This window comes from Rhinopithecus roxellana, chromosome 10, assembly GCF_007565055.1.
Source record: "Rhinopithecus roxellana isolate Shanxi Qingling chromosome 10, ASM756505v1, whole genome shotgun sequence".
Taxonomy (NCBI): Eukaryota; Metazoa; Chordata; class Mammalia; order Primates; family Cercopithecidae; genus Rhinopithecus; species Rhinopithecus roxellana.
In genome coordinates this window covers 48349833-48376557 of record NC_044558.1, presented here as the reverse complement: position 1 = coordinate 48376557, position 26725 = coordinate 48349833, and the positions used below count along the sequence as shown (strand labels likewise).

Here is a 26725-nt window from a genome sequence, read left to right as displayed (position 1 = left end):
GTTGAGTACATCATTTGAGTGTTTATTTGACCAGTTATTAGTGCAAGGAACCATCATTTAAATGTTCTCTATGTGTTATAGCAAATCAATTTGTTTCTCTCTTCATTTTAATGTGTTTTAAGAAAAATGAAGTATGGTTACTTTTACTTGAAAATATGTTTTGTTTTTTGCAGTGTTTGAGCAACACACCTCCACTTACTGAGTATTTCCTCAATGATAAGTATCAAGAAGAACTGAATTTTGACAATCCCTTAGGAATGAGAGGTGAAATAGCTAAATCTTATGCCGAACTGATCAAGCAAATGTGGTCTGGAAAGTTTAGCTACGTCACCCCAAGAGCCTTTAAGGTTAGTGTGATAAATGCATTTTAGCAAGGGCACCTACAAGGGTACAAAGGTTGGTTCTTGGGGTAGGGGGAGTGAAAAATAGTAGCTATTACAATGGTTTGTGGCCCTCCAAAGGAACACAGTACATAAATAGATATACAATATATCTGTGGTATAAAATTTAGGTGGGAGGGATATGGAAGAGTTTTATCCGTTTCGTTTTTGTTTTTGTTTTTTTGTTTTTGTTTTACGTCTAAATCTGGGATGGGGAGAATGAAAAAATGTTGAAAAACACTGGTGTGGTAGAAGAATGACTATAGAGACAGCAATGAGCATTTGTATAGTTGTTTTGGAATATAGTACATCTCTGGAAAACCTACGTGAATATTCTATACAAATGTAAAAGACTAAATTTGGGCATGTTACTGAACTCTTAAGAACCCATTTTACTTTGAGAGTCATGAATTTGAAAAATTATCAAAATGAAAATTGTCTGCAAACCAAGCACTAAAAATTAACTGTACTTTCAATATGGTTCTTAAACTTTTAAGGTTATTCACATGTGTGACTTGTTACTTATCAAGGAATTTATTGTTCAAATAAGAACTGAGCTGAAATTAAGCTTTATGGGTGAAATTTAGCTTTATGTTGTTAAAAAATTCCTACTTTATAGGTGAAACTTTGAGAAATTTTAAACTTGTAAAGAGAATAAGCAATTTTAAGTTGTTATTTATACAAGTAATTTAAATGGCATTGATATAGGACATCTACTAGACAACATTTTTTATTAGCTATATACTAGTTCTTAGAAAATAAAAAACAACCAGCAAATCAAAATACCTCTATATTTGTCTTCCTTAACATTCTAAACTTTGGATGTACTAGTCCAGACAAACTGTCTCTCAGCTCTTACCCATCTTTCTAATTGGTTTTGTTTTGGTAGATTTTCTGTCTTAAAATTATGTGTAAATAGGTTCTTGATTTATGTGACTTTTTTCTGTCACATGATGATTCATACTATTAGATTTATTTTCAGTCTCATCCAAAAAAGAAAATACTTAGTGATGCAAAGATTTGGAAAATTGAATATGAACATTAATGTTTCTGTTATCTCTATAAGACTCATCCTCCTTTTGCACATAAAAACTAAGTGAGAGCCTAGAGTAGTTATCTTAAAAATGCTTTCAGATACATAATTATCTTTATGTGGTAATACAGCAAGGATGAGAACCTGCCTCTTACTGTCTGCCTACCAGACATTTATAGGAGGAGGCAATAGGAATACCTAAAGCTAAGAATTAAGAACATCTGGAAAATCCTTTGACAAATAGTGAAACAACAATTAATGACAATGAAATCTATGACCAAACAAAGATAAATACATTTTTATATATAAGGATTACATGTGTTGATCTATTTTGTCCCAGATAAGCTTTGTTGAGTGCTTACTAGGAATGCAAAACAAAATATAATTCATATATATTCCTGTTGTTCATGTATACAATTTTTATTATTCATAGGAGTTATGTTCCGTGAAGCTGCCACAAACACTGAAATAACAAGTACTGAACCATTACTCCTAGGAAAAATATAGGGTTCGATTCCTCCAAGCCTTTGTTCACAACATTTTTGTCAACCAGATAATGTATAACTTTGTTTTGCATGTGTTTCTGTTTAAAAACAACTTGTTTAATATATATTGTTGAGTCCTTAACACTGAACTCATAGCAAACAGCACTATAACTCATGTCTTAATGAAGCATATGTAACACATACTTTTTCTCCATAAAGCACATCACAGCTTTCTTGCATTTAGGAACACTAGCCTAGCATGTTAGTACTTCGTTTAGTGGCCATTTTAAATACTGAAATTAACAACAAAAAGAACAAAAATGTGAAAAAACATAACACTAAATAAACTACAAAGGACACTTGTTTATATAGATTCAGAACTGAAACAACAAGCCAAAGCATCACCTTGTTCAACCCCAGCTGGTAACATGCATACCAGGTGACTCAAATTTTTTGCCAAATGGCTATGAATTGATTTTGGGGTTACAAATAAATTTTAGCAAGCAGGCAGATTCACAAATGTGGGATCCATGAATAATGAGAATCTATTGTACATATTTTTAAAAATCAATCCTGTTCCTAGAACTGATTTTATGGTTCTGCATTTCTTACAGACACAGGTAGGACGTTTTGCACCTCAGTTCTCTGGATATCAGCAGCAAGACTGTCAAGAACTATTAGCTTTCCTATTAGATGGATTACATGAGGATTTGAATAGAATTAGGAAAAAACCATATATACAATTAAAAGATGCAGATGGAAGGCCAGATAAGGTAAATTTCATGATCTTATTGTCACCATTGTTACAATTTTGTGATAACCTCTTTCTAATTTGTGTCTGTTATCCTTGTAGGTAGTTGCCGAAGAAGCCTGGGAAAACCATTTAAAACGAAATGATTCTATCATAGTAGATATATTTCATGGCCTTTTCAAATCAACTTTAGTTTGTCCTGAGTGTGCTAAGATTTCAGTAACATTTGATCCTTTTTGTTACTTGACACTTCCATTGCCCATGAAAAAAGAACGCACTTTGGAAGTTTACTTAGTTAGAATGGATCCGCTTACCAAACCTATGCAGGTAAATCATGGGGTTTTTTGGTTTTTTTTTTTTTTTTTTTTTTTTGTATTTGTTATTTTTATTAAAAAATTAGTGTTGAGTCCTTATTATAAAAATTAAGTGTTGAATTATCAAGCCCAATCAATAATGTTTATTTGTATAAGAGATTTTATAAGCTGAATACTTTGGAAATTAGTGTAACTTTTTACAATCTTGAAAGAGCAACTTGTGTCATATAAAAAAGGCTTTTTCTCATGAAAGAAAAATGAGAAGTTTGTTTTTATAATATTGGGGTGAATATTAGCTTATGAAGATTAACATTTTTTATATTTTTTAAACTTCAAGTTTCTTTTGTGTTAATTTTAATTTTTTTTACTAGTGGCTATTGGAAGTAAAGCTAATACTGTACATTTTAATTCATAATGTGATAATAGTGTATTTAAATACCTGTAATTTTTAGGCATTTTAGGAACTTAAAGTAGAAGTTTAGTTAGACTGAAAAGATTTCGTTCAGTAATGTTCTCTAATTTCTAATACTTTGAAGTATCACATATTGCTTATTCTGTGCAGAAGTCCTGTGGTAAGTCTTACTGTCAAATTGCCTGATTCCGTTACCTAGTTTTATAATTGCATTATTTATATTTTTGGGGTAAAGCACTGTCTTTTCTCCCTTATTTATTATATAATCCTCTTCTGACACGACCCATCCCAGTGAAAGTAACTTCTTCTTTTTCTACCTCTCTTTCCCTAAATTCTAACGCTTAACTAATTTTATTATAACTTTTGGCTTACTTTTATATTTTCTCCTTAGACTGCAAGTTCTTTGAAGACAGGGACCTTGTAAACCTTTGTATTTCCAACTTTTGTGGCTTGTAGATATTAATGCACAAGAAGTATTCAAAAATTTTATTCATCAAGATACTTAACTGTGCACCTACTAAGTATAAAGCTGTTTCACTAAACAAAACAGATACAATTCCTGCTTTAGAAGATTGTTTTCTGTAAATTTTTAGCCAAATAGCTCAGTTTGTTAGTCTGTAATAGTTATGATGTCTATATGAAAGCTATACTTTAAACAAAATTATGATCTTACCATTCAGGGATGTATTTGGGTTTACTGTCAACAAAGGCAGAGTGTATGTAGTGTTCGTAAAAACACAGTCCTTTTATTCAAAGTAATTAAAGTCTAGTAGATACTAGGTATGTACTCAGTTATGCAAATTTAAGCTATTTGTTTTTCTGCTGCTTTATGTTTTCTTTATGAACTCATTGAACACAATGCCCTCATCGGTATTTCACTGGGGAGTGCTAAGTACTATCCCTTATCTGTGACCAGAGCCAATAAAGACCTGCTTTTACTTTTGGCCTGGGGAATATGTGTTCACATTGTTAAAGTTATGTCCTTTAGGTATTTACTTATTCACTCTTTTTTAAGTACAAGATTGTTAACATTCTTTTCAATGGTGAGAAACTATAACAGTGCCAAACCACATCCTTACCTCTCTAGTTTGTAACTTTGCAAATATACACCAATGATTGTAATGGAGCAAGAGAGCATAGAATAATGAGTATAAATTTACTGCAACAAAAAATAAATGTAGATATTTTATTTCTCTACAGCACATTTGTTAGAGATAATATTCTCCCATGCCAATAATATAAGGTAATCTATATCATAATAGTGGCAAATTGCATTAATTTACACATTAGTCCATAAGGTATATGATAATTACTCTTCCATAAATTGGGCCCTAAATTATTTTTCCAGCAATGTGAATTTCATTGACTTACCACGTTTCTCATTTGGTGACCAATGATATAAATTTGTGGAAGTTAGAGCCATGGTTAGCACAGAGAAATTTGGTTGTTTTTGTGTTTTGTGTTTTTTTTTTCTTTCTTTTTTCATTTAGAGGCAGTAACAACTCAAATACAAAATGATCACTATGCTTTAACCAGTTCGTGAGGAAAGTGAAATTAGCTGAGTTTGCCTATTTGTTGAGTTTTCCCATCACTGAAGTTGATTTAGGTCATGGAAGCTTATTAGGAAAAATATTGAATGTGTATTATGTCTTGGGCTCTCATGCTGTGCAAGGTGCTAGAAATATAATGGTGTTTCTAGTCCTTGTTCTTCAAGAAGCTTGTCATACAGTGTGAAAATTGCTCTGACGGGGTGCTGCAAGAAAACACAGAAAGAGTAACCTACCCAAACTAGTTATGAGGCCTGTGATAAATTCTGAAGGACAATTAGGTTATAAGCAGGTGAAAACTAGAAATAAAAGCATTATAGGCCAAGATAATGGCATGTACAAAGAACTTATGCCAAAAGAGAACATGGCCCCCTTCTGTAGTCTACAAGTATGGCAAACAGGAGCTAGATCACAAAGAACTTTGATGCCGGTATAAGAAGTTTGAACTTCATCCTAAAAACTAGGGAAGCCATTAAAGACTATTAAGTATAGATATTATATGGCTAGAATTGTGTTTGAGAAAGATGATTCTGGCTAGCACAGAGATTAGTTAGTCTTAGCACTAAGACCAGATAAGAAGCTTTTAGTGATCAGATGACAGACAAATGACAAATGCTTCAACTCAGAAAATGAGTGTCAGGATGGCAGTTTGAAGAACCAGTTGAATGTGGGAAGTGAAAATGTATGAGTATATTCAAAGATGATGCCAAGTTTACTTGACAGGAAAAGAGGAGACAGCAGTGCTGTTTTAGTGGAATATATAGGAAGAACAAGTTGAAGAAGGAATCGATTTTCATATTGAGCATGGTGGCCTAACATGACCCAATCCTGTGTGTAGCATTGGACATGCCGACTTATAGATACCTGAGAACACTTAGGTAGAGATATCCAGTAGGCATTGAATTTGTGTATCTAGACCAAAGGAGAGAGACTGCTTTAGATATAAATTGGGCAATGAGCTCTGTGAAAATGATAGTCAGTGTTTTAGAAGGATGAGATTACTTAAGGCTAAGGTGACCCTGTGATTTATCATCTAAAAAAGAACTCTTTTGAAAATAGAAGGGACTGTCATTAATAATTATACTAGGATATCAGGCTAATCCAGGACTGGCCAAAGCAAATCAGGAGATACTGTCACCTCGTCCAAGGAGAGCATATAAAATTGAGAAGACTGCTAACAAGAAAACTCTAAAGAACACTGTAGGAGAACTTAAAAAGGAGAATATGATCACAGCAATAGAAAAGAATTAAGAAGTAGTCGTGTTATAAGGAAAGGGAATTTTTTAAGGAGAAAGTGGTCAGCAGTCATATTGCAAAGAGGTCAATAAAATAAAGACTGATAAGTTGTACAACAGTATTGGCAACCTTGGAAACAAGTAAAATAAAGAGGTGAAGACAAGCCAGCAAGAGGGTTGAGAAGTAAATGTGATAAGGAAATTATGATAATATAGATACCATTAATAAAGTTATTTATAAAATAGAAGAGAAGGGGAGATAATTAGAGGGAAAGCAATGAAGGACGCTTGTTTTTTGAGAGACTATATATTCCAGTGCTTATGCAAGAGTCAAGATAAAATGGAAGAAAGAATAATTGCTGGGTTTAGGTCCCAGAGAAAGCAGAAGAGCATGGGATTTAGAGCATAGATGCTAAGGTTAGCCTTGAATAAGAAAAGAGACACCTCTCTTCCCATGTGTTGCAAGAGACAGAAAAGTACCTATATGGATTCAAAGAAGTTAGTAGGAGAACAGGAAGTTGGAGATTTTCCCACCCAGTAGCTTCTGTTTTTGAGGTAAAATAGGTATTCTGCTGGTATTAAGGGAACAGTAGTGAAATAGGAAGCCTAAAGAATGGTGAAGTTTTTTTGGTTTTTTGTTTGTTTGTTTTTGAGGCGGGGTCTTGCTCTGTCACCTAAGTTGGAGTGCAGTACAGTGTGATCTCAGCTCTCAGCTCACTGCAACCTCCGCCTCCTGGGCTCAAGGGATTCTCCCACCTCAGACTCCCAAGTAGCTGGGACTACAGGTGTGCGCCTCCATGCCCAGCTAATTTTTTGTATTTTTGTAGCAATGGGGTTTTGCCATGTTGTCCAGGCTAGTCTCGAACTTCTTGGGCTTAAGCGATTCACCCACCTTGGCCTCCCAAAGTGTTGGGATTACAGGCGTGAGCCACTGCACCCAGCCCGATGAAGATTATAAATAGTTATTGACATAAATGAGAGAATAAGCAGATGTGTGATATGCAGAATTATTTCTGGGTACTGTCAAAGAATTGGTTGAGATTGGGCACTGTGAATTTGTAGCACACCAACCTCTAAAATTGGGAAATTTTCTCCAGCACATATGAACAGCTCTGAGAAAGTTTAGCAAGAGTGGAATGAATAGAATTGAGTAACAAAGACATTAAAGGTTCGCGATAAAGCATGTACGGCCTGGGTGGAAGGGCAAGAAGGCAGTAGGGAGCTGGTAAACTGGGAGAAAACAGAGTTAAAAGGAATAGAAATCTCTGTGCAAGCCAAGAAGAGAAAAGAATGAATTTACAGGAGAAGTAAGAAGTAGCGGTTAGACAGTAACCTGTTAGTTTAAGATAGTAAAAGTGGGGTTGGGTGCAGTGGCTCACTCCTATAATCCCAGCATTTTGGGAGACTGAGGCAGAAGGATTACTTGAATCCAGGATTTTGAGACCATTCTAGGCAACGTAATGAGACCTCGTCTCTAAAAAATAAAAATTAGCCACTCATGGTGGCACACGCCTATAGTCCTAGCTACGCGGGAGGCTGAATTGGGAAGATGGCTTGAGCCTGGAAGGTTGAGGCTGCAGTGAACCAAGATCATGCCCCTGTACTCCAGCCTGGGCAACAGAGTGAGAGCCTGTCTCTAAAAAAACAAACAAAAAAACATAGCAAAAGTGGGAGCAGTTTCAAGTGATGACAGGATCTAATAAGTTGACTAAGGTTGATTAATGCAAGTGTCTTTGAATTGAGGAGCCAAGGAATGATAAGACTAGGACAAATTATCCATGTGGACATTGTCACCCAGGACCCAGGATAGTGGCAAGATCAGAAACAAACACTGAGCCAAATGCCAAATGAATGTGAGGTAGCAACCATGAGGTCACTCTCATTTACTGAATTTTTTTTTCCAAAGTAACAAATTTATTACAATTCTTTTTTGTTTTTTAGTACAAAGTGGTTGTCCCCAAAATTGGAAACATATTAGATCTTTGTACAGCATTGTCTGCTTTGTCAGGAATACCTGCAGATAAGGTAAGATGTTTCTGGGGTTGAAGTATATAAGTTGGTATTTAGTTTCTTAGTGTTGTAAAACCAGCTTAATAGAAATTTGTTTCCTTTTAGATGATAGTTACTGATATATACAATCATAGATTTCACAGAATATTCGCTATGGATGAAAACCTTAGTAGTATTATGGAACGGGATGATATTTATGTGTAAGTATAAAACTCATTGTACAAAATATTACTTGAAAAAAAAATCAAAAGAAGTAACATAAAATTTTGAGAGTTTATGGTCAGTTTTGTCCTTGTAGGTTTGAAATTAACATCAATAGGACAGAAGATACAGAGCATGTGATTATTCCTGTTTGCCTAAGAGAAAAATTCAGACACTCAAGTTATACCCACCATACTGGTTCTTCACTTTTTGGTCAGCCTTTTCTTATGGCTGTACCACGAAACAATACTGAAGACAAACTTTATAATCTCCTGCTCTTGAGAATGTGGTAAGTGCCAAACAATTCTACATTGACAAAATAAATATGGGAATAAAATATAAAATAGCTAATAAAAATAAACACACAAGATACTATCAGAATAGAATTATACAAGTCTGTATTGTCTCATTTTGTTTATAGTCAGATTATAGTCCTAATCCACTTTCTATTCACGTAAAACACGTTATGGAGGTAATTTCAAACCCAGGAAGCATGAAGTCTGTAGCAGTTTTAGGCCAAAAGTTTACAGTTGGAAGGAAATAGGAATTTATGTTATAATAATTATGTGTTACATGTTTGTTCTGTGAAATCATAACAAATGTCAAATGCTTCATTTCTTTATATACATTACCAGTTCATGATTAATAGTATTGTAAGGCAGCCTATTTTTTACCTTCCTAAATCCCTTTATTTGCATTATAAAGTTATCAAGAATGTCATTTGATCCCTTTTATCTTTGAAAGCTGATGTATTTAGTATTCTTTCTTGCATATCTAATTATTATAGTTTCATAACCCATATATAAAAAATCACATTATACAAAAATAAGTGTTTTTAGCAACAATATATACCATCTAAATGAAGATAAGTTGAGAAATTATTTGCAACAAATATTTAATATTTAACCTAAAAGGTAACATATTAATTATTTTTATAAAGAGGAGCAAAACAAATTACTAGTCAGTTATATGTATGGTACTATAAGTTTGATTTTAACCTTGAATCTGCTAAGTGACCACTGTTACTGCATTAAAAAGTTTTGTTTTACTGATAGAATGAAAACTTTTTTAAAGTTTTTATCTTTGTAGTACTGAACTTGTTTGATTTCTGATTTTATTTAAGCCGATATGTCAAAATATCTACTGAAACTGAAGAAACTGAAGGATCCCTACACTGCTGTAAGGACCAAAATATTAATGGGAATGGCCCAAATGGCATACATGAAGAAGGCTCACCAAGTAAGACTTTTCTGTTAAATTGTAAAATGTTTCACTTAAATAATTGCTTCAGAGAGAAAGTTAAGAAAATGGGAATTAAAGAGCTAAAAAATACCTGCAAACCTACAACTAATAATATTAATAATTTAAAAATATAACATTGGGTTTATTTAAAGTTCTCTAATATCTAAAATTAGGTGAAATGGAAACAGATGAGCCAGATGATGAATCCAGCCAGGATCAAGAACTTCCCTCAGAGAATGAAAACAGTCAGTCTGAAGATTCAGTTGGAGGAGATAATGATTCTGAAAATGGATTATGTACTGAGGACACTTGCAAAGGTCAACTCACGGGACACAAAAAACGATTGTTTACATTCCAGTTCAACAACTTAGGCAATACTGATATCAACTACATCAAAGATGATACCAGGCATATAAGATTTGATGACAGGCAGCTTAGGCTAGATGGTAAGTATTTGTGAAAAATGGCTTGAACATTAAACAGGCAGAGCATGTTTTTTTTTGTTTTTTTTAGGTGAAAACCATGAAATTCAGCCCTGTCAAGAAATACACCATTTACTTTTCTATCTCAAATTTTATATGAAAGGACTTAATATCTTAGTAGACTAAAATGTGTGTCTGTGTTTCATAAATGGAGATTGAAATCATGCTTAAGTTTTCTATCTTTTTTTAAACTCTTAAATTATTTCAATGGCTTGGAAACTGCTATTTGCCCTAATCACCAGTACAAGTAGAAAAGATTGCTGTTTATTTATTCTGGTGTATATCGTAACATTAAAATACACTTTTTACTAAGACATATTAAATTTTAAAGAAAAAATATGTTTTCCACCTTAGAAAGATCTTTTCTTGCTTTGGATTGGGATCCTGATTTGAAAAAAAGATATTTTGATGAAAATGCTGCTGAGGTAAGTCATCACTCACTCACTCATTTACCTTTCCTTGATTTACTTTATGTGATTACCAGAGATAATCATACTGTTGTGTTACATTCTTTGCTTCCACCAAATGTTCATTTTGCCAGTAAAAAATTGGTCATGAACTAGAAAAGAAAGTCTTTGCAAAAATACCTTTTTTTTTCAAAGGTTCAGAGTTCATTTTGAACATGTGTTGCTCTTCCATATAGGAGTGTACAGGAATTATTTAGAAGTATGATATAAATCTCGGCCGGGCGCGGTGGCTCAAGTCTGTAATCCCAGCACTTTGGGAGGCCGAGACGGGCAGATCACGAGGTCAGGAGATCGAGACCATCCTGGCTAACACGGTGAAACCCCGTCTCTACTAAAAATACAAAAACTAGCCAGGCGAGGTGGCGGGCGCCTGTAGTCCCAGCTACTCGGGAGGCTGAGGCAGGAGAATGGCGTAAACCCGGGAGGCGGAGCTTGCAGTGAGCTGAGATCTGGCCACTGCACTCCAGTCCAGGCGACAGAGCGAGACTCTGCTTCAAAAAAAAAAAAAGTATGATATAAATCTCAACTGAAATAAGCTTTATGATTCTTTTGAGAAAGTTTAGGAGTTTTCATTATTATTCATAGTAAGATGGTACCACTAAAATGAGTTTTGTTTCATTTGTTCTCTTAACTCAAGAAATACTTCTCTTTAGGACTTTGAAAAACATGAAAGTGTGGAGTATAAACCTCCTAAAAAACCCTTTGTGAAATTAAAAGATTGCATTGAACTTTTTACAACAAAAGAAAAGCTAGGTGCTGAAGATCCCTGGTAAGAGATAAAATTAAATAATTGTTTTTGTTTTCTTTAAGGGTTTATTCTGAGATACGTGTCACATCAACTTGAAAAAGTAATTACTAAATTCTCTTTGATGTTTTAAATAGTAAAGGATTCTTTATACAAGTGGTAGCCTTTTAAGAGGGATGGGAATGTCTTAAAAAATACTATTACAGTGTTGCCTTAATTTTATTACTGTGTTTTTCCTAATAGCCGTTATACTATTAATAATTCATTTTAGTTACTTGTTTTCCAAGAAAGTTTAGCTATGTAATCATTTTGAGAGAAGCTTTTTAGGAAAAGTGTAGTGATATATTTTGTAGTGTTATTCCATTAGAGCCCAGTTTTGAGATTTTCTAATACCTATCTTCCAGCACAGATGTCTTTTTTGCATTCTAAAAGAGAAATAATCTAGCCCTCATTATGTCTTTAAATATTTGTTTGTATATTAATTTATAATGGTTTAACCTTTTTGGAAAATGTGTTCAAAATAAAAATAACAAGAGTTGCTTTCAACCTGGTACACATTAGGCATACAATAATTGCCCACTGAATAAATGTAGAACTTTCCAAACAGTTTTTGTCTGTTATTTTCATTAATGGGGGTTTTTGTACCTCTATCAAGCTTTAAATACTTCTCTTTATTCTTAGGTATTGTCCAAATTGTAAAGAACATCAGCAAGCCACAAAGAAATTGGATTTATGGTCCTTGCCTCCAGTACTTGTAGTACATCTCAAGCGATTTTCTTACAGTCGATACATGAGAGACAAGTTGGATACCTTAGTTGATTTTCCTATCAAGTAAGCTTTAATTGTATTTTATAAGTATTGAGCAACTCTTCTTTCAAACTTACTTGATGCTTTTTGTTATTATCCTTTAGTAAATATCAGGTGCCATTGGACCCAATTTCAGCTTTCAAGTTTGTTTTTGAGTAGTTCTAACAATTTATAAGGATCAGTGTTTCAAAATTTTTATTTTTTCTTAGAGATTTTCCAAAGACCAAAGAGAAAATATACTTTTAAAAACTAAAAACAATAAAACTCCTTCTGTGTTATATTACCTATGGGTTAATTGGTCTCATTTATAAATCTAAGATACTTTATGGTACTTAGTAATTTTGTTTATCCTAGGAATTATTTCATCATTACTCATCACTTACTCCTAAATATGTTGCAGTTTTCTTGGTGGTTTTTTGTTTGTTTGTTTGTTTGTTTGTTTTTTGAGACAGAGTCTCACTCTGTTGCCCAGGCTGGAGTGCAATGGCACAATCTCGGCTCACTGCAACCTCCACCTCCTGGATTCAAGTGATTCTCCTGCCTCAACCTCCCAAGTAGTTGGGATTACAGCCACCTGCCACGATGCCCGGCTAATTTTTGTATTTTTAGTACAGACAAAGTTTCACCATATTGACCAGGCTGGTCTCGAACTCCTGACCTCAAGTGATCCTCCCAACTTGGCCTCCCAAAGTGCTGGGATTACAGGCATGAGCCACCACACCCGGCCCTAAATATGCTGTTTTCAAAAAGACTAAAATAAAACAGAATAATGGAGTTGCTTAGAAGGATAACACCGCAGTGAAATAAATCATCCCTATTGCAGCATCCTTCAGTTTTCCTATTGCCATTATATGACATCATATTTGTAAAAAGATACATCTATGGCCATACCACCTTGAACGCACCCTGATCTTGTCTGTAAAGAGGTACAAAGAAGTCTGTATACATCTTCATGCTTTATCTCTCTTTTTTTCTTCCCCTGCTTTTACTGAACAGTTGAGGATTCAGAATGACAAAAAGGAAACATTGTATTCCCAATCACTTAGTCATTCAATAGGAAGGACTTCATCACACAATATTTTGTACAAGAACATGGTACTATCCCATTTTGCAAAAAAAACTTTCAGTGGTATTATGTCATATTCTGTGATATTTGTGCACCAAAATGTACTTGATACAGTTAGTAAGTGGACAATTGCTAAAGGCAGGTGTATCTACAAAGGTAACTAGAAGGAAATAGATTACATAAAATATTCATTGGATTACTCATTCTTATTGGTGGTTATAAATTTAAAATTTTAAATTGTTTGTAATTATTGAGTGAAAAAAAGATCATTTTCTCTTTAACAAAATAGTGAGCTATAAGTTTTCAAGAATATAGCATTTGGCAATGTAAGTGTAAGAAAAAGAATCAGGGCTGGGCACAGTGGCTCACGCCTGTAATCCCAGCACTATGGGAGGCCAAGGTGGGCAGATCACAAGGTCAGGAGATCAAAACCATCCTAGCCAACATGGTGAAACCCCATCTCTACCAAAATAAAAAAAATTAGCTGGGCGTGGTGGCATGTGCCTGTAGTCCCAGCTACTCGGGAGGCTGAGGTAGGAAAATTGCTTGAACCCGGGAGGTGGAGATTGCAGTGAGCTGAGATCGCGCCACTGCACTCCAGCCTACCTGGTGACAGAGCGAGACTCCGTCTCAAAAAAAAAAATAAAGAATCAGAAGTAATGACAAACTAGAATCTATTAGAGATGTATTTAAAATTTAGAATCATTATTGTTTTTTAATGATGCAGATACAAGAACAACAACCAGAAATAATAATAAGCTATTTACAAGATAGTCATTTTCCAGGTTCTTGAATGATAGATTTATGATTGGTCAGTTACATTCAAGGGATGTTGCCCATTTCAGGTATATAGGTCATCAAAGATAGCAAATGTAGAATAAAATTAGGGTTTGGTATATTAATATTTTTTAAAACTTCTAAGAAAGTTGTTTTCACTATTCCTGTATTTTTCTTCATATAAGTCACTTCCTCTTTTTTTTTTAATCTCTAACCCTGCCCATAAAGTACTTTCTAAAATTGACTTTAAAATGAAGATCTACTGGACCCAGATGGTCAATAGTGATGACTGTTTTTCCTGGTATACTGAGAGTTAAATGTGTTAGCATAAAAACATTAATCTAAATGACAACATTCAACATTTTTATTTTTTATTTTTTAATTTTTATGGGTACATAGTAGGTGTATATATTTGTGGGGTACATGAGATGTTTTGATGGAGTGTGAAATAGTCACATTATGGAGAATGGGGTGTCCATCCTCAAGCATTTATCCTTTGTGTTACAATCCAATCACACGCTTAGTTATTTTAAAATGTATAATTAAGTTATTATTGACTATAGTCACCCTGTTGTGTGATCAAATAGTATGTTTTATTCATTCATTTTTTTTTTAATTCATTAACCATCCCCACCCCACCTCTCCCCTACCTTCCCACCACCCTTGCCATCCTCTAGTAACCATCCTTCTACTCTCACTGTCCATGAGTTCAATTGTTTCGATTTTTAGATCCCACAAATGAGAACATGGGATGTTGTCTTTCTGTGCCTGGCTTATTTCATTTAACATAATCTCCAGTTCCATCCATGTTGTTGGAAATGGCAGAATCTCATTCTTTTTTATAGCTGAATAGTACCTCATTGTGTATATGTACCAAATTTTCTTTAGCCATTTATCTGTTGATAGACACTTAATTCCATCAACATTGCAACACATAGTTTCATCAAATCAACAAGATTTGATTGTTTCTAAATCTTAGCTGTTGTAAACATTGCTGCAACAAACATGAGAGTGCAGATATCTCTTCAATATCCTCAATGAAGCATTTTAAAATTTTCAACCTATAAACAAATGTTTGCCAAAACATTAATATCTCAGAGGTACATGTATGATTTGTTTTGTAAGTTATTTGACTCATGATAATTTCTTTAGTGAGAAAGATATGTATAATATATATATGTCAAACAACAATGGCAGAAGGGAATAGAATTCATTGCATTTAGGGACAACATAAAAATTAACTTGGTTTCTTTTTTAAACAGTGACTTGGATATGTCGGAATTCTTAATTAATCCAAATGCAGGTCCTTGCCGCTATAATTTGATTGCTGTTTCCAACCACTATGGAGGGATGGGAGGAGGACACTGTAAGTTGACAGTTTGCCTTTTTACCCAATCGTGGTGTTTGAAGAACTCCAGACTTTTTTCTTTAAGATATTTATTACTTCTTAAGGATAAAATATCAGATGTGTCTTGCATATAGTAGTTCAGTATTGATTAATGAATAAGTCAGCTTTTGAACATTTTTTTTTCACATAGGGTATAGAGAATTGAGTTCATCATACTCCTCAGTTCAAGGCCCAGGAGGGAATGTTGTCCCATTTAGAGTGCATTTCCCTCCACATTCTCCTTCCCCTTTGCTTTCTAACATGTTTGATGCAGATACTCTTATAAATCATTAATATTTATTCATTTAATTGGTACTGTGCTATAGATCTCACTAGATCTCGACACTTATTAAGACTTACCTGTGTTACTTTGTGTCCATTTAGTTAGTTGTTTCTCACTGCTTATGATTTACATCTACCATATTTTATCTCTCCACTTACCTCATGATGGACATCTAAATTGCCTTTCACTTTCTACCACTGTAAGACTGATAAACCATTGTTTATGGTATCCTATATAAGAATTTATTTAGGCTGCATACCCAAAAGTGAAATTGCTGAGTTTAAGTGAGTAAATGTTACCAGATTGCCCCCCAGGATGGCTCTAACACTCAACACTCTGCAAGCAGTTGATTTTTCTGTTGAATGATATTTACATTCCTTGGATATATCCTACTTATCATTATATATTTTTTGACACACAGTTGGATTTAGTCAGACTTATTTAGGGTTGTTACAATTTCATTCGTAAGTGAAATGGTTTTATAAGTGTTTTATATTTTCATTATCTTAGTTTGGAATAAAATTTAGAGTCATAAAACAAGCTGGGATGCTTTATCCTTTTTCTGGTTTTTGGAACATCTAGTACAATATAGGAATTAACTGTTCATCAAAGTCTAGTAGAATTAACCTGTAAAGCCATTTAGGCTTTACAGCCATATTGTTTTTATTTATGTCATGCCTATTGGTCTATTCAGTTTTCTTTTTCCTTTTGTGTATATTTTGATGTTCTCTCTGTATCTAAAAATGTATCCCTTTCATTTAGGTTTTTCATTTTATTTAAGAATTGCCGTTTGTAATGCTTATATCACACTGTTTTTATCCTATTTTCATTATTTTTCTTTTTTTTTTTTTTTTTTTTTTTAATCAATTCTTCTTGGCCAGGCACAGTGGCTCATGCCTGGGATCCCAGCACTTTGGGAAGTGGAGGTGGGTGAATCACGAGGTCAGGAGATCAAGACCATCCTGGCCAACATGGTGAAACCCCGTCTCTACTGAAAATACAAAAATTAGCTGGGTGTGGTGGTGCGTGCCTGTAATCCTAGCTACTCAGGAGGCTGAGGTAGGAGAATCGCTTGAACCAGGGAGCCGGAGGTTGCAGTAAGCTGAGATCACACCATTGCACTCTGACCTGTCAACAGAGCAAGACTCTGTCTCAAAAAAGAGAAAAAAGAAGTATCGGTCTTCCGAGATTTCTATCTTATTAGTCGTTTCAAAGAATTTGCTTTTCATCTTATTAAATTTTTATTTTTGTTATTGTATGTATTTATACTTTTTATTATTATTATATTTTATTTTAGCTATACATTTTTTTTTAGACCAGGTCTCTCTCTGTCACCAGGCTGGAGTGCAGTTGCACGATCTTGGCTCACTGCAACCTCTGCCTGCTGGGTTCAAGTGATCCTACCACCTTTGCCTCCCAAGTAGCTGGGACTACAGGCACATGCCACCACACCCAGCTAATTTTTTTGTATTTTTAGTAGCAGTGGGGTTTCACCGTGGTGCCCAGGCTGGTCTTGAACTCCTGGGCTCAAGAGATCCTCCTACCTCAGCCTTCTGAGTAGCTGGGACTACAGGTGCACACCACGACACCTGGCTTTGTATGTATTTATTCTATCTAATTGATTTCTTCCCTTCCTTTCATTGTATGGTTCCTCTTGTTACTTTGGGTTTCTATGTTACTCTTCTTGCAACTTCTTGAATTGAATGCTTAGCTTTTTGCTTTTCATTGTTTCTCCTATATTGAAGGCTAATTAAAAGGCTATAAATTTCTGCTAAGTACTGCTTTAGCTGTACTTCAGATTTTCATTATCTTTCAATTGTATGTATGTTTTAATTTCCTTTATGATTTCCTAATTAGCACAATGCTTAGTTTTCAAATATACAGAGTTTGTCACTTCATTCTTTTATTACATAGCAGTTGAGAGCATTGTCTACATTAATCTTTAGGAGTCTGAAAGTTCCAACATGTCTTAGTACATGGTCTGTTCCTTAAATGTTTGTGTGCTTGAAAAATAATATACATTCCCCATTTAGATATAGAGTTCTTCATATCTCTGATAGTTTAAGCTTATCAACTGTATTCAAACCATTACTATCCCTGGTTATTTTTTATGTTCATTTTATTCCTGAGAGGAATTTGTCAGGACTCCTACTAAAGTGTTGATTGACCTTCTCCCAACAGTTTTATTAGTTGTTAATATTTTGCATAGTATTACTTATGTTCATAATGGGTAGCTCTTCTTTCTATGTTGTTGTTTTTAACACCGGGATTTGACATTCTTTGCCCCTTTTTTCTTTTTCTCAGGTATTACAAGTGTTACTCTAGCTTTCTTCTTGATATCGTTTAATTTACAAACTCTGTGCCTTTGTGTTGAGTGTGTCTCTTACAGATCACGCAGATCTAAGTGCAACATCTGCTCTGCGCTGGTCTTGGGTTGAGATCAACAAACTCACAGCACACAAAAGGCTTCACCCAGCACCAGGTTTACTTAGATTTAAGAAAGGATACAGGTCAAGAAACAATACAGCATGCACAGCAACAGCTTAGCAGAGGTCCTTTGTAGCTGGAAGGAGAGAAAACAGGGAAAAGTGTGCTCAAAGGAAGCTGTTCAGCCCACTGCTGTTTCCTTCCACTCTTCACCAAGGCTGATTTTTAACTAGACTGCATGGGGTACAGTCATATTAGTTGTCAAATATTTTGTTAGCCCAACAGGACTTTTAAACAGCAATAAGACTCTGATTCAGTTAGCCTAAGTATTGCTGCTGATTTCTGTGACAAAAATTGAAGCATGAAATTTAAAAGCTTTCGGCCGGGCGCAGTGGCTCAAGTCTGTAATCCCAGCACTTTGGGAGGCCGAGATGGGCGGATCACGAGGTCAGGAGATCGAGACCATCCTGGCTAACACGGTGAAACCCCGTCTCTACTAAAAATACAAAAAAAAAAAACTAGCCGGGCGTGGTGACGGGCACCTGTAGTCCCAGCTACTCGGGAGGCTGAGGCAGGAGAATGGCGTGAACCCGGGAGGCGGAGCTTGCAGTGAGCTGAGATCCAGCCACTGCACTCCAGCCTGGGCAACAGAGCGAGACTCCGTCTCAAAAAAAAAAGGAAATTTAAAAGCTTTCTTTTAGATTGTTTTCTCATTTCTGCCTCCATCCATTCTGTCGCATTCTGCAGCCATCTTGAACGCGCACAGAAATATTATTGAGTTCAGTATACTGAGAACGGGGTTCTCAATTTTTTGTTGTTGTTGTTAGTTCCTTTGACTCTAACTTACCTCTGCTTCTACGCTTTCTCTCCATGGTTGATTTTGAAGAGAGGGAACCAACACCAGGTAGAATATGAAACATTTCTTCCACCTAATAGGTACTCAGTAAAATCGTTAACCAAACAACTTAGAGTTTAAACCATTATTTTATTGTGATTGGTTGGTTGGTTGGTTGGCTGGTTGGTTGATCGGCTTGTCTTTTGAATTATCTTCTGGCCACCAGTGGAGGTTCACCAAAGATAATGCTTACCTTACTTTCAAAGTATTGTCATTCCCTCTGAACATCATCTAAACAGGTAACTTAATAGAAAGAGAATATTGCCCTTTGATTTCAGCCATATTAAGGATAATACCTCAATTTCTGAAGAATGATAATATTTACTTTAGGATGGGAAGAATTATTTAGAAGACATACCCTACAAAGTGTTACTTTTTAGAAGCAATGACCACATATAATTATTTTGGAAACATTGTGCAACTTTATTTCTTCAGTTATTGAGTAGTTTATACAAGGCATGGGATGGGAAAAGGGGCATTTTTTTAACTTAAAGATAAAGCAGATCTTTAAAAATTATGTGGATTAATGAATCACTTTTTGCCTTTTTCTTGCTGTGTAGAGTCAACCCTTTGTGTCAGTGGATACCACAGATGTTCAAGTTCCTTATATAAAATATTATAGTATTTACATATAACCTACCCACATCCTCTCATATACTTGTATGTGTAGATTATTTATAATACCTAATACAATGCCTGCACGTCACTTCATTCACATGAATGCAGCATAGTACTCAGCACATGGCAAATTCAAGTTTTACTCTTCAGGACTTTGTGGAATTTTTTTTTTTCTCAAATATTTTTGATCTGTGGTTGGTTGGGTTCAGGGATGCAGAACCCACGTATGCACAGGACCGACTATACTTTTGTTAAAGACTAAAAGAGATTCTGGTGTTTAAAAAAAAAAAAAAAAAACACTATAGCATAATGAGTAGAGGTATCAAAAAAGAAATTGTTACAGAAAATTTAATAATAGTTGAAATGTCAAACTATAAAGTCAGAAACAGATCTAGGTTTAAATCCTAACTGCTAGGTAACAGTATACTACCTTGAGTAAATTATCCTTCTTTTGATGTCTTAATTTCCTATCTCTAAGTTGGGGAGAATTATAATGATAATACCTTCTTTATGAGACAATACATGTAAAGTGCGTAACACTATGCCTGGTACACAGTAAGCACTGCATGAATGTTAATTACCATTTATTATCATTAGTGTTATTCTGTGAATTTAAAAATAATGTTTTTTCCTGAGATGAAAAAAGAATGTTTCAACTTATATGAAAATTGTTTTAGGTATCTAATTGTGGAAATAGAAATCATTTGAATCAATTGAATGTGTAATAAATAAGCCTCATAGATGATTATCAGGCAGTTTTAGTAGATATTCCATATGTAGATGATTATAGAGTTTTGAGGAGCTCCCCAGAAAACCAAGATCATTTTTGTCACAGTGATTATATTTTTTTCATTAGATACTGCTTTTGCAAAAAATAAAGATGATGGAAAATGGTACTATTTTGATGACAGTAGTGTCTCCACTGCATCTGAAGACCAAATTGTGGTAAGTTTGTCTTATATTTCCTGAAAACTATGAGATTCACTGTCTTAAGGAGGGAATATAAATTAATAAAAGGGGCTCATGGAATACTGTAATTTATATTCTAGTAGCTTGAGTAGCTAAAAGAGACTGACTCTTATTTAAAGAAACGTCAAATTGTCCCCTAAATGGAAATTTGTCTTCTAAATTTTCCCACTAACAAAAGCATAAATTGCAAGGTGAAAAAATTTTTGGTAGTTTTCAGCATGGAGTTTCTAATAAAAATAATTAAGTTTGGAAAGTTAATTATTTTTATTAATTAGAAAAGTAGATTCTAATTTGGAAAGTAGATTCAGCTCTTAACTTTCTAGACATTGACTACTTAAAGCCAGAATGTTTAAACAAGAGAAAAAAAATCCTTGAAGTACCTTACCGTATCTGTGATCTTTAAAGCCTTATCCTGCCTTATGAAAATTAAGTATTTAAACTCAAAATGACATAATTAGATAAAACAGATTACAGATTTATAAAGGATTAATACTTGTGTACTTACTACTTTGATATTTTCTGAATAGTAAAAAAATGAGGAAGTTCCATCTGTTCACACTTGCATCAGTTTATCATCCACTGCTGACTCTCTCAGTATGGGTTTGTGTACACACAGATGCATACATATATATGTATATATGCTGTCATTTATCTCCCTGTATCTATGACAGAGAGACTTGAATACTATAAATATTTTTTAAATTATGTTTTAATTAACCACATTTTTTGTTTATACTTAAACTCCTAATTTCTTTTTTTCTGCAAAAGAAATTCAATTCTGTTCTCCTCCTTAATCTCCCAGCCCAGACATTCTCAAATTGCCCACCTCCTCATCAGTCTTGTTAACAACACTGCCCTAATCTTGGCTTCAAATAAACAATTATCTTGTTTATATATAGTTTACGAATTTGATCTTGCCATGCATTTTAACAATGATGATTCTTCATTTAGTCAACAAATTGAATACGATAGAGAGAGAGAGATACACAAAAGACTCCATTCTAAACAGAGTTGAAAAGACAGTTGTCACTCAGTCCAGAGCTTAAAAGGTAGCTATCTCTGATTTATAAACTAAAGAAGACAGAGAAATAAATTAACAATTACAGCATAATAAGTACTATTAAATACCTTACTATGGCCACTTAGAAAGGGAACTTCTGTCTCAACTCAGATTTAGGGTTTGAGGGGACAATACCAGTACAGGGAAGTTCATGTGGTAAAGATGATGTCTGACCTGAGTCTGCTAGTAAAAATAAGAGTAAATTAAACAAAAGGTGTTCTAAGCAAAGAAAACTGTATCTACAAAAACAAGGAGGCATGACAAAGCATGACATTTTAAGGGAACAGCACATAATTGGATGTGACTGAAAGGAAAAGCTCTTAAAGGGACATGGGGAAGAAATTAGGCTGGAGATAAATTTAGCGCTTAGATCAAGAAAAGTGGCATTCTAGTTGTTTAGACATTTTCTTACAGACTATGAGAAGCCATTAGATTGTGAAGCAAGAGAATAACATTGTTGAGTTTGTTTCTTCACATTTCTCTGAGAACATCATAGAAGATAGATTGGAGACACTGAGTAAAGAAACAGAAAAGCCATACAGGAGACTGTCATATAATTTAAGCAATTAAAATAGTAGTTAGAACAATATAAACAAGGGAAGAATGGATTTATGAGATATTTAGTGGATAGAATTAATATAACTTGATAAAAGATATAATAAAGATAGTAGATGTAGAGATCCAGAGAAGGAGAAGTTTAAGATGACTTTTACTTCACCATTCGCCAAGATTGGGAATATAGAAAGAATAGTTGCTGTAGAAGTTTGAGATGCTTGTATGATAACTGTGTGGAAATTTCCATTACGTTGTTGGACTAATAAGACTGGAGTTGAGGGGTGAGAACTGATTTAGGTTATACATTTGAGTTGTCAGCCTCAGGCAGCAGTTGAAGCCATAGGTTTAAATGTGAGAGGATACAGGTTGAGACAGTGGTGGGGTGAGGACAGAACATAGTGTGTTTAAAGGTCAGGATTTAATGAGTCCACAGAAGAGTCTGAGAAGAAGCCAAAGAGATAGTAGGAGATCTGAGTAGTGTTGTCACAGAAGCAAAAAATTGTTTTGTTGGCCGGGCGCGGTGGCTCAAGCCTGTAATCCCAGCACTTTGGGAGGCCGAGACGGGCGGATCACGAGGTCAGGAGATCGAGACCATCCTGGCTAATACGGTGAAACCCCGTCTCTACTAAAAAATACAAAAAACTAGCCGGGCGACGAGGCGGGCGCCTGTAGTCCCAGCTACTCGGGAGGCTGAGACAGGAGAATGGCGTGAACCCGGGAGGCGGAGCTTGCAGTGAGCTGAGAGCCGGCCACTGCACTCCAGCCTGGGCGGCAGAGCAAGACTCCGTCTCAAAAAAAAAAAAAAATTGTTTTGTTGATAGAAAAAGAAATAGTGAAGCATTAAATTAAGTTAAATAGTGAGAGATTGACCAAAAGAACTGAAAAGGGTACCCATTTCAGTTGTTTATTAGGTTATTGACCCTACTGAAAGCCATTTTACTAGGATGGTTTGGGGAAAAGCTAGATTACTTTGAGTTGAGAAGTGTGCATGAGAGTGAATGATGAGTATTGACTATTCTGTTTATCACCCTGACTGTGAGGAAGAGGAAGAGAGAGGTATATGGCAGCTAGAAGGGGAGGTAGAATGGAGAGGGACTTACACATAGGAAAAACCTTAGGTATTTGTTAATGCCAAAGAGAAAAGTCCAGTGGATAAGGACTCATTAAAGATACAAAGTGATCATTGATGGAACAGTATCTTTAAGATGGTAGGAAAAGGTGGACTCTACAGCAAACATGGGATGAAGTGACTAGTATTAGAAGGAAGGAATTTACCTTTTCCGTAAGACATGACAGGAAAGAAACCATAGAATTCTATTTTACATTAGAGTAACTAGGTTAATCTGTGATACAGTTGCATTTATTTCTTGGTCCAAATAATTTAGAAGCACATAAAAATTTGTAATTCTAATGACCATTCTTCCTTTATTAGAAATTGTCTTCTATTTAATGAATTTTAGTAACTTCCATTTGACCATGCATGGTTTTTCTATTTGATTTATGCCCTCACCAAAATTGGTGACCAGCTAAAAATTCATAATGTATTTAATGTGATATTTGAGAATCATAACCATTTTAACATCCTTTGTTTTGACAGTCCAAAGCAGCATATGTACTCTTCTACCAGAGACAAGACACTTTCAGTGGAACTGGCTTTTTTCCTCTTGACCGAGAAACTAAAGGTGCTTCAGCTGCCACTGGCATCCCATTAGAAAGTGATGAAGATAGCAATGATAATGACAATGATATAGAAAATGAAAACTGTATGCACACTAACTAATGAAAGTCCTAGAAGCCATAAAAGAGAGACTTTCCTGCTGGTGGTATCTATGGAAATGATGAAGTTATCCACCACATTAAAACAAAAGTCTGAGATGGGGAGTTTCAGATAACCGAATGTAAATCCTTTATCAGATTTTAACTTGTGCAGTACTTGAAGTGAAACACAATGAAAACTTTAACAGAAATTGTCTCTTAATACATTTACAGTCTTGTATTTACAAGCTAAATATATATAGGAAATCACAAATAAATCCCTTTTAAGTTTGCTGCTGTTTTGATTAATTATGTTTCCTTTAATTTTTTGGATGTGAGTTGATGACAAATGTTAAATTTGTGGATGTTGGTCCTTTATTTTGCTCTAATAATACTGCAAGAAAACTATGGCTGAACTTAGTTTTTGGATAATCTAGTTCATGTGCATTAGGCTGCCATACATACTACTATGATATTTAGCTGCAGTATCAATGTGGCATAAATACTGCGGCAGCATTCTTCAAAAACCACAGTTTCAAATTTATCCCGGTAATCAATGTGGACCTATTAAAAAACCAAATCATGATACGAGAAACAACCTTGGAAAAGCTATTTCCTTTTGTAGTACCATTAAAAATCCAGAATATTATATTCATTTTACTGCCACTGTGGAAACAGGTTCTAGATTTCATACTCCATCTAAAGTCATTTTTCAGTTACATGTAAGTATTATTTATTGCTATTGGGATCTATTCTTCAGACATTCAGAAACATTTTTTGCTTTAAAATGCATATCTTTAATTGGGTGTTGGTCCAAAATTAAAATTTTTGCTGTCTGTTTTTCTCTACCCCATTTTGTGGTAATTTGGCAACTTTAGCTCTCCCAATTATTGTAATATAAGGACAGACTTAATAGTATTCTGTATCCATAGTAATAATTGCATCAAGCTTAAATGAGAAATTTTTTTCATATACTGGCCTTTAAATCATTAATGGACAATTGGCTATAAAGGTAGGTCTGTTAACTTTCTTTGTGTGTTCCTGATGGAATTCACCATAGCCTTACAGCTTTTCTCAGAAGGTAACTTGTTATAAGAGAAATGGCATTTGCATGTTCCAGAGTCAGAACCTGTACAGTATATACAGCATAAACACCTTGAATTTGATTTTAGTTCACCACATTCAAGGATCCAGGATGCCAAAAATATGTGTGAACATTTGAAACATTTTTATTTGCTGCTTTTTCCCTTTGATCTAGTTGAAAGAATGTATTGTAAATTGGCATACAATACTGCCTTTAATAGAAAACCTAAATGCTGGGGCACATTTCACATACCGACTACCTGAGAAATTGCTTTGTGTCCCACTGTTATTAAAGCAAAAAGTATAATGTTCTTCACTTGAACTAATCAAATACAATAGATTATAAATTGTGTATTGTAAATAAAAGTTCACTCTGTGAGTGCACATTTTGGTAAATTATTTATTTATGTTAGCATTTAAAAGTTTTAAAAAAAAATGCATTTGACCAGGATAAACGAGGTATGTTGATCATGGCTTTGCTTTATATCTTGATATTAAAGCTGGTTTATCATCCTGGTATTTTAAAAGCTGCTTTGGGTTTTTTGTTTTTTGGGTTTTTTTTCTTTTTTTCTTTTTTAATGTAAACTAACCTCCTGCATGACAGAGGTTAAAATTTTGTCTGCACTTGAGTTCACTTGAGTTTACATTTGAAATGTGCATGTTTATTTATACAGATTTCAATAAAGCTATTCAAGGCCTTATTTAGTCTTTTATTTCTTACTCTTAATCTTTTAATAAAAATCCCCTACTTTATGGTTAGATTACTATATGCTAGACTTTTTAGTTATAAATAGTTAATACTAGAAAGGAAATTATGTCAGAGCAAAATGAATCCTACTATTAAGGACATGTTTTAAAGTTGATATTTTTCAACTTTAATTTATTCATTAAGCATATGTTTGTGTACCAATCACTGTTCTAGAGTCTGGAGATACAGCAGTAAACACATATCCTTACCTTCACAGCGCTTACATTCTTTCTGCTATCTACCAACTAATGGACTATATTTCCATTTTTCTGAAGATTTAAAGAAAAGTCAAAGCTAAATCTTTTAAACCTAGATTGTGGTCTCCATCCTAATTCTTCAGAGACCACTTTCTTTTTAATGCCTGTCATTAACTTCTATTCCCACTAAAAGAAGTGATGTTAATAATGCCACTGAAACTGTCAAACTCAAATGTCATTTTTCAGCTGCAAAAAGTAGACTTTAAAAATAGTACAAAAGGGGCCCGGCGCGGTGGCTCACGCCTGTAATCCCAGCACTTTGGGAGACCGAGGCAGGTGGATCACGAGGTCAGGAGATCGAGACCATTCTGGCTAACACGGTGAAACCCCGTCTCTACTAAAAATACAAAAAATTAGCCAGGCTTGGTGGCGGGCGCCTGTAGTCCCCTCTACTCGGGAGGCTGAGGCAGGAGAATGACATGAATGCGGGAGGCAGAGCTTGCAGTGAGCCAAGATCACGCCAGTGCACTCCAGCCTGGGCGACAGAGCGAGACTCTGTCTCAAAAAAAAAAAAAAAAAAAAAAGTAGTGCAAAAGGATAATACATATTCTAATTAAAAGTAGGTGTCCGGGCTGGGCACGGTGGTTCACGCCTGTAATCCCAGTGCTTTGGGAGACTGAGGCGGAAGGATCACTTGAGCCCGGGAGTTTGAGACTAGCCTGAGTAACAGTGAGAACCTCATCTGTACAAATATTTTTTAATTATCTGGGTGTGCACACACTTGTGTTCCCAGC

The 26725-nt window shown here is 34.8% G+C and overlaps 1 protein-coding gene across 7 annotated transcripts in view; it reads left to right on the top strand.

The window, feature by feature from the left end:
* The window catches only part of USP15 (ubiquitin specific peptidase 15), a 148288-nt gene extending 122601 nt beyond the window's left edge, over nucleotides 1-25687 (top strand). For 6 of the 7 annotated variants that reach the window (XM_010381127.2, XM_030939739.1, XM_010381129.2 and 3 more), the window contains 14 exons: nucleotides 174-347; nucleotides 2513-2671; nucleotides 2752-2976; nucleotides 8099-8182; nucleotides 8273-8367; nucleotides 8466-8657; nucleotides 9492-9607; nucleotides 9784-10056; nucleotides 10447-10517; nucleotides 11213-11328; nucleotides 11986-12135; nucleotides 15217-15320; nucleotides 20421-20509; nucleotides 23746-25687. In XM_010381127.2, coding sequence (XP_010379429.1) covers nucleotides 174-347; nucleotides 2513-2671; nucleotides 2752-2976; nucleotides 8099-8182; nucleotides 8273-8367; nucleotides 8466-8657; nucleotides 9492-9607; nucleotides 9784-10056; nucleotides 10447-10517; nucleotides 11213-11328; nucleotides 11986-12135; nucleotides 15217-15320; nucleotides 20421-20509; nucleotides 23746-23928 — 2031 coding nt within the window. In that variant the 3' untranslated portion in view covers nucleotides 23929-25687. The remainder of the gene's footprint in view (nucleotides 1-173; nucleotides 348-2512; nucleotides 2672-2751; nucleotides 2977-8098; nucleotides 8183-8272; nucleotides 8368-8465; nucleotides 8658-9491; nucleotides 9608-9783; nucleotides 10057-10446; nucleotides 10518-11212; nucleotides 11329-11985; nucleotides 12136-15216; nucleotides 15321-20420; nucleotides 20510-23745) is intronic. The other variant, XM_010381128.2, reaches the window with a different exon arrangement.
* Nucleotides 25688-26725: the final 1038 nt, after the last annotated feature.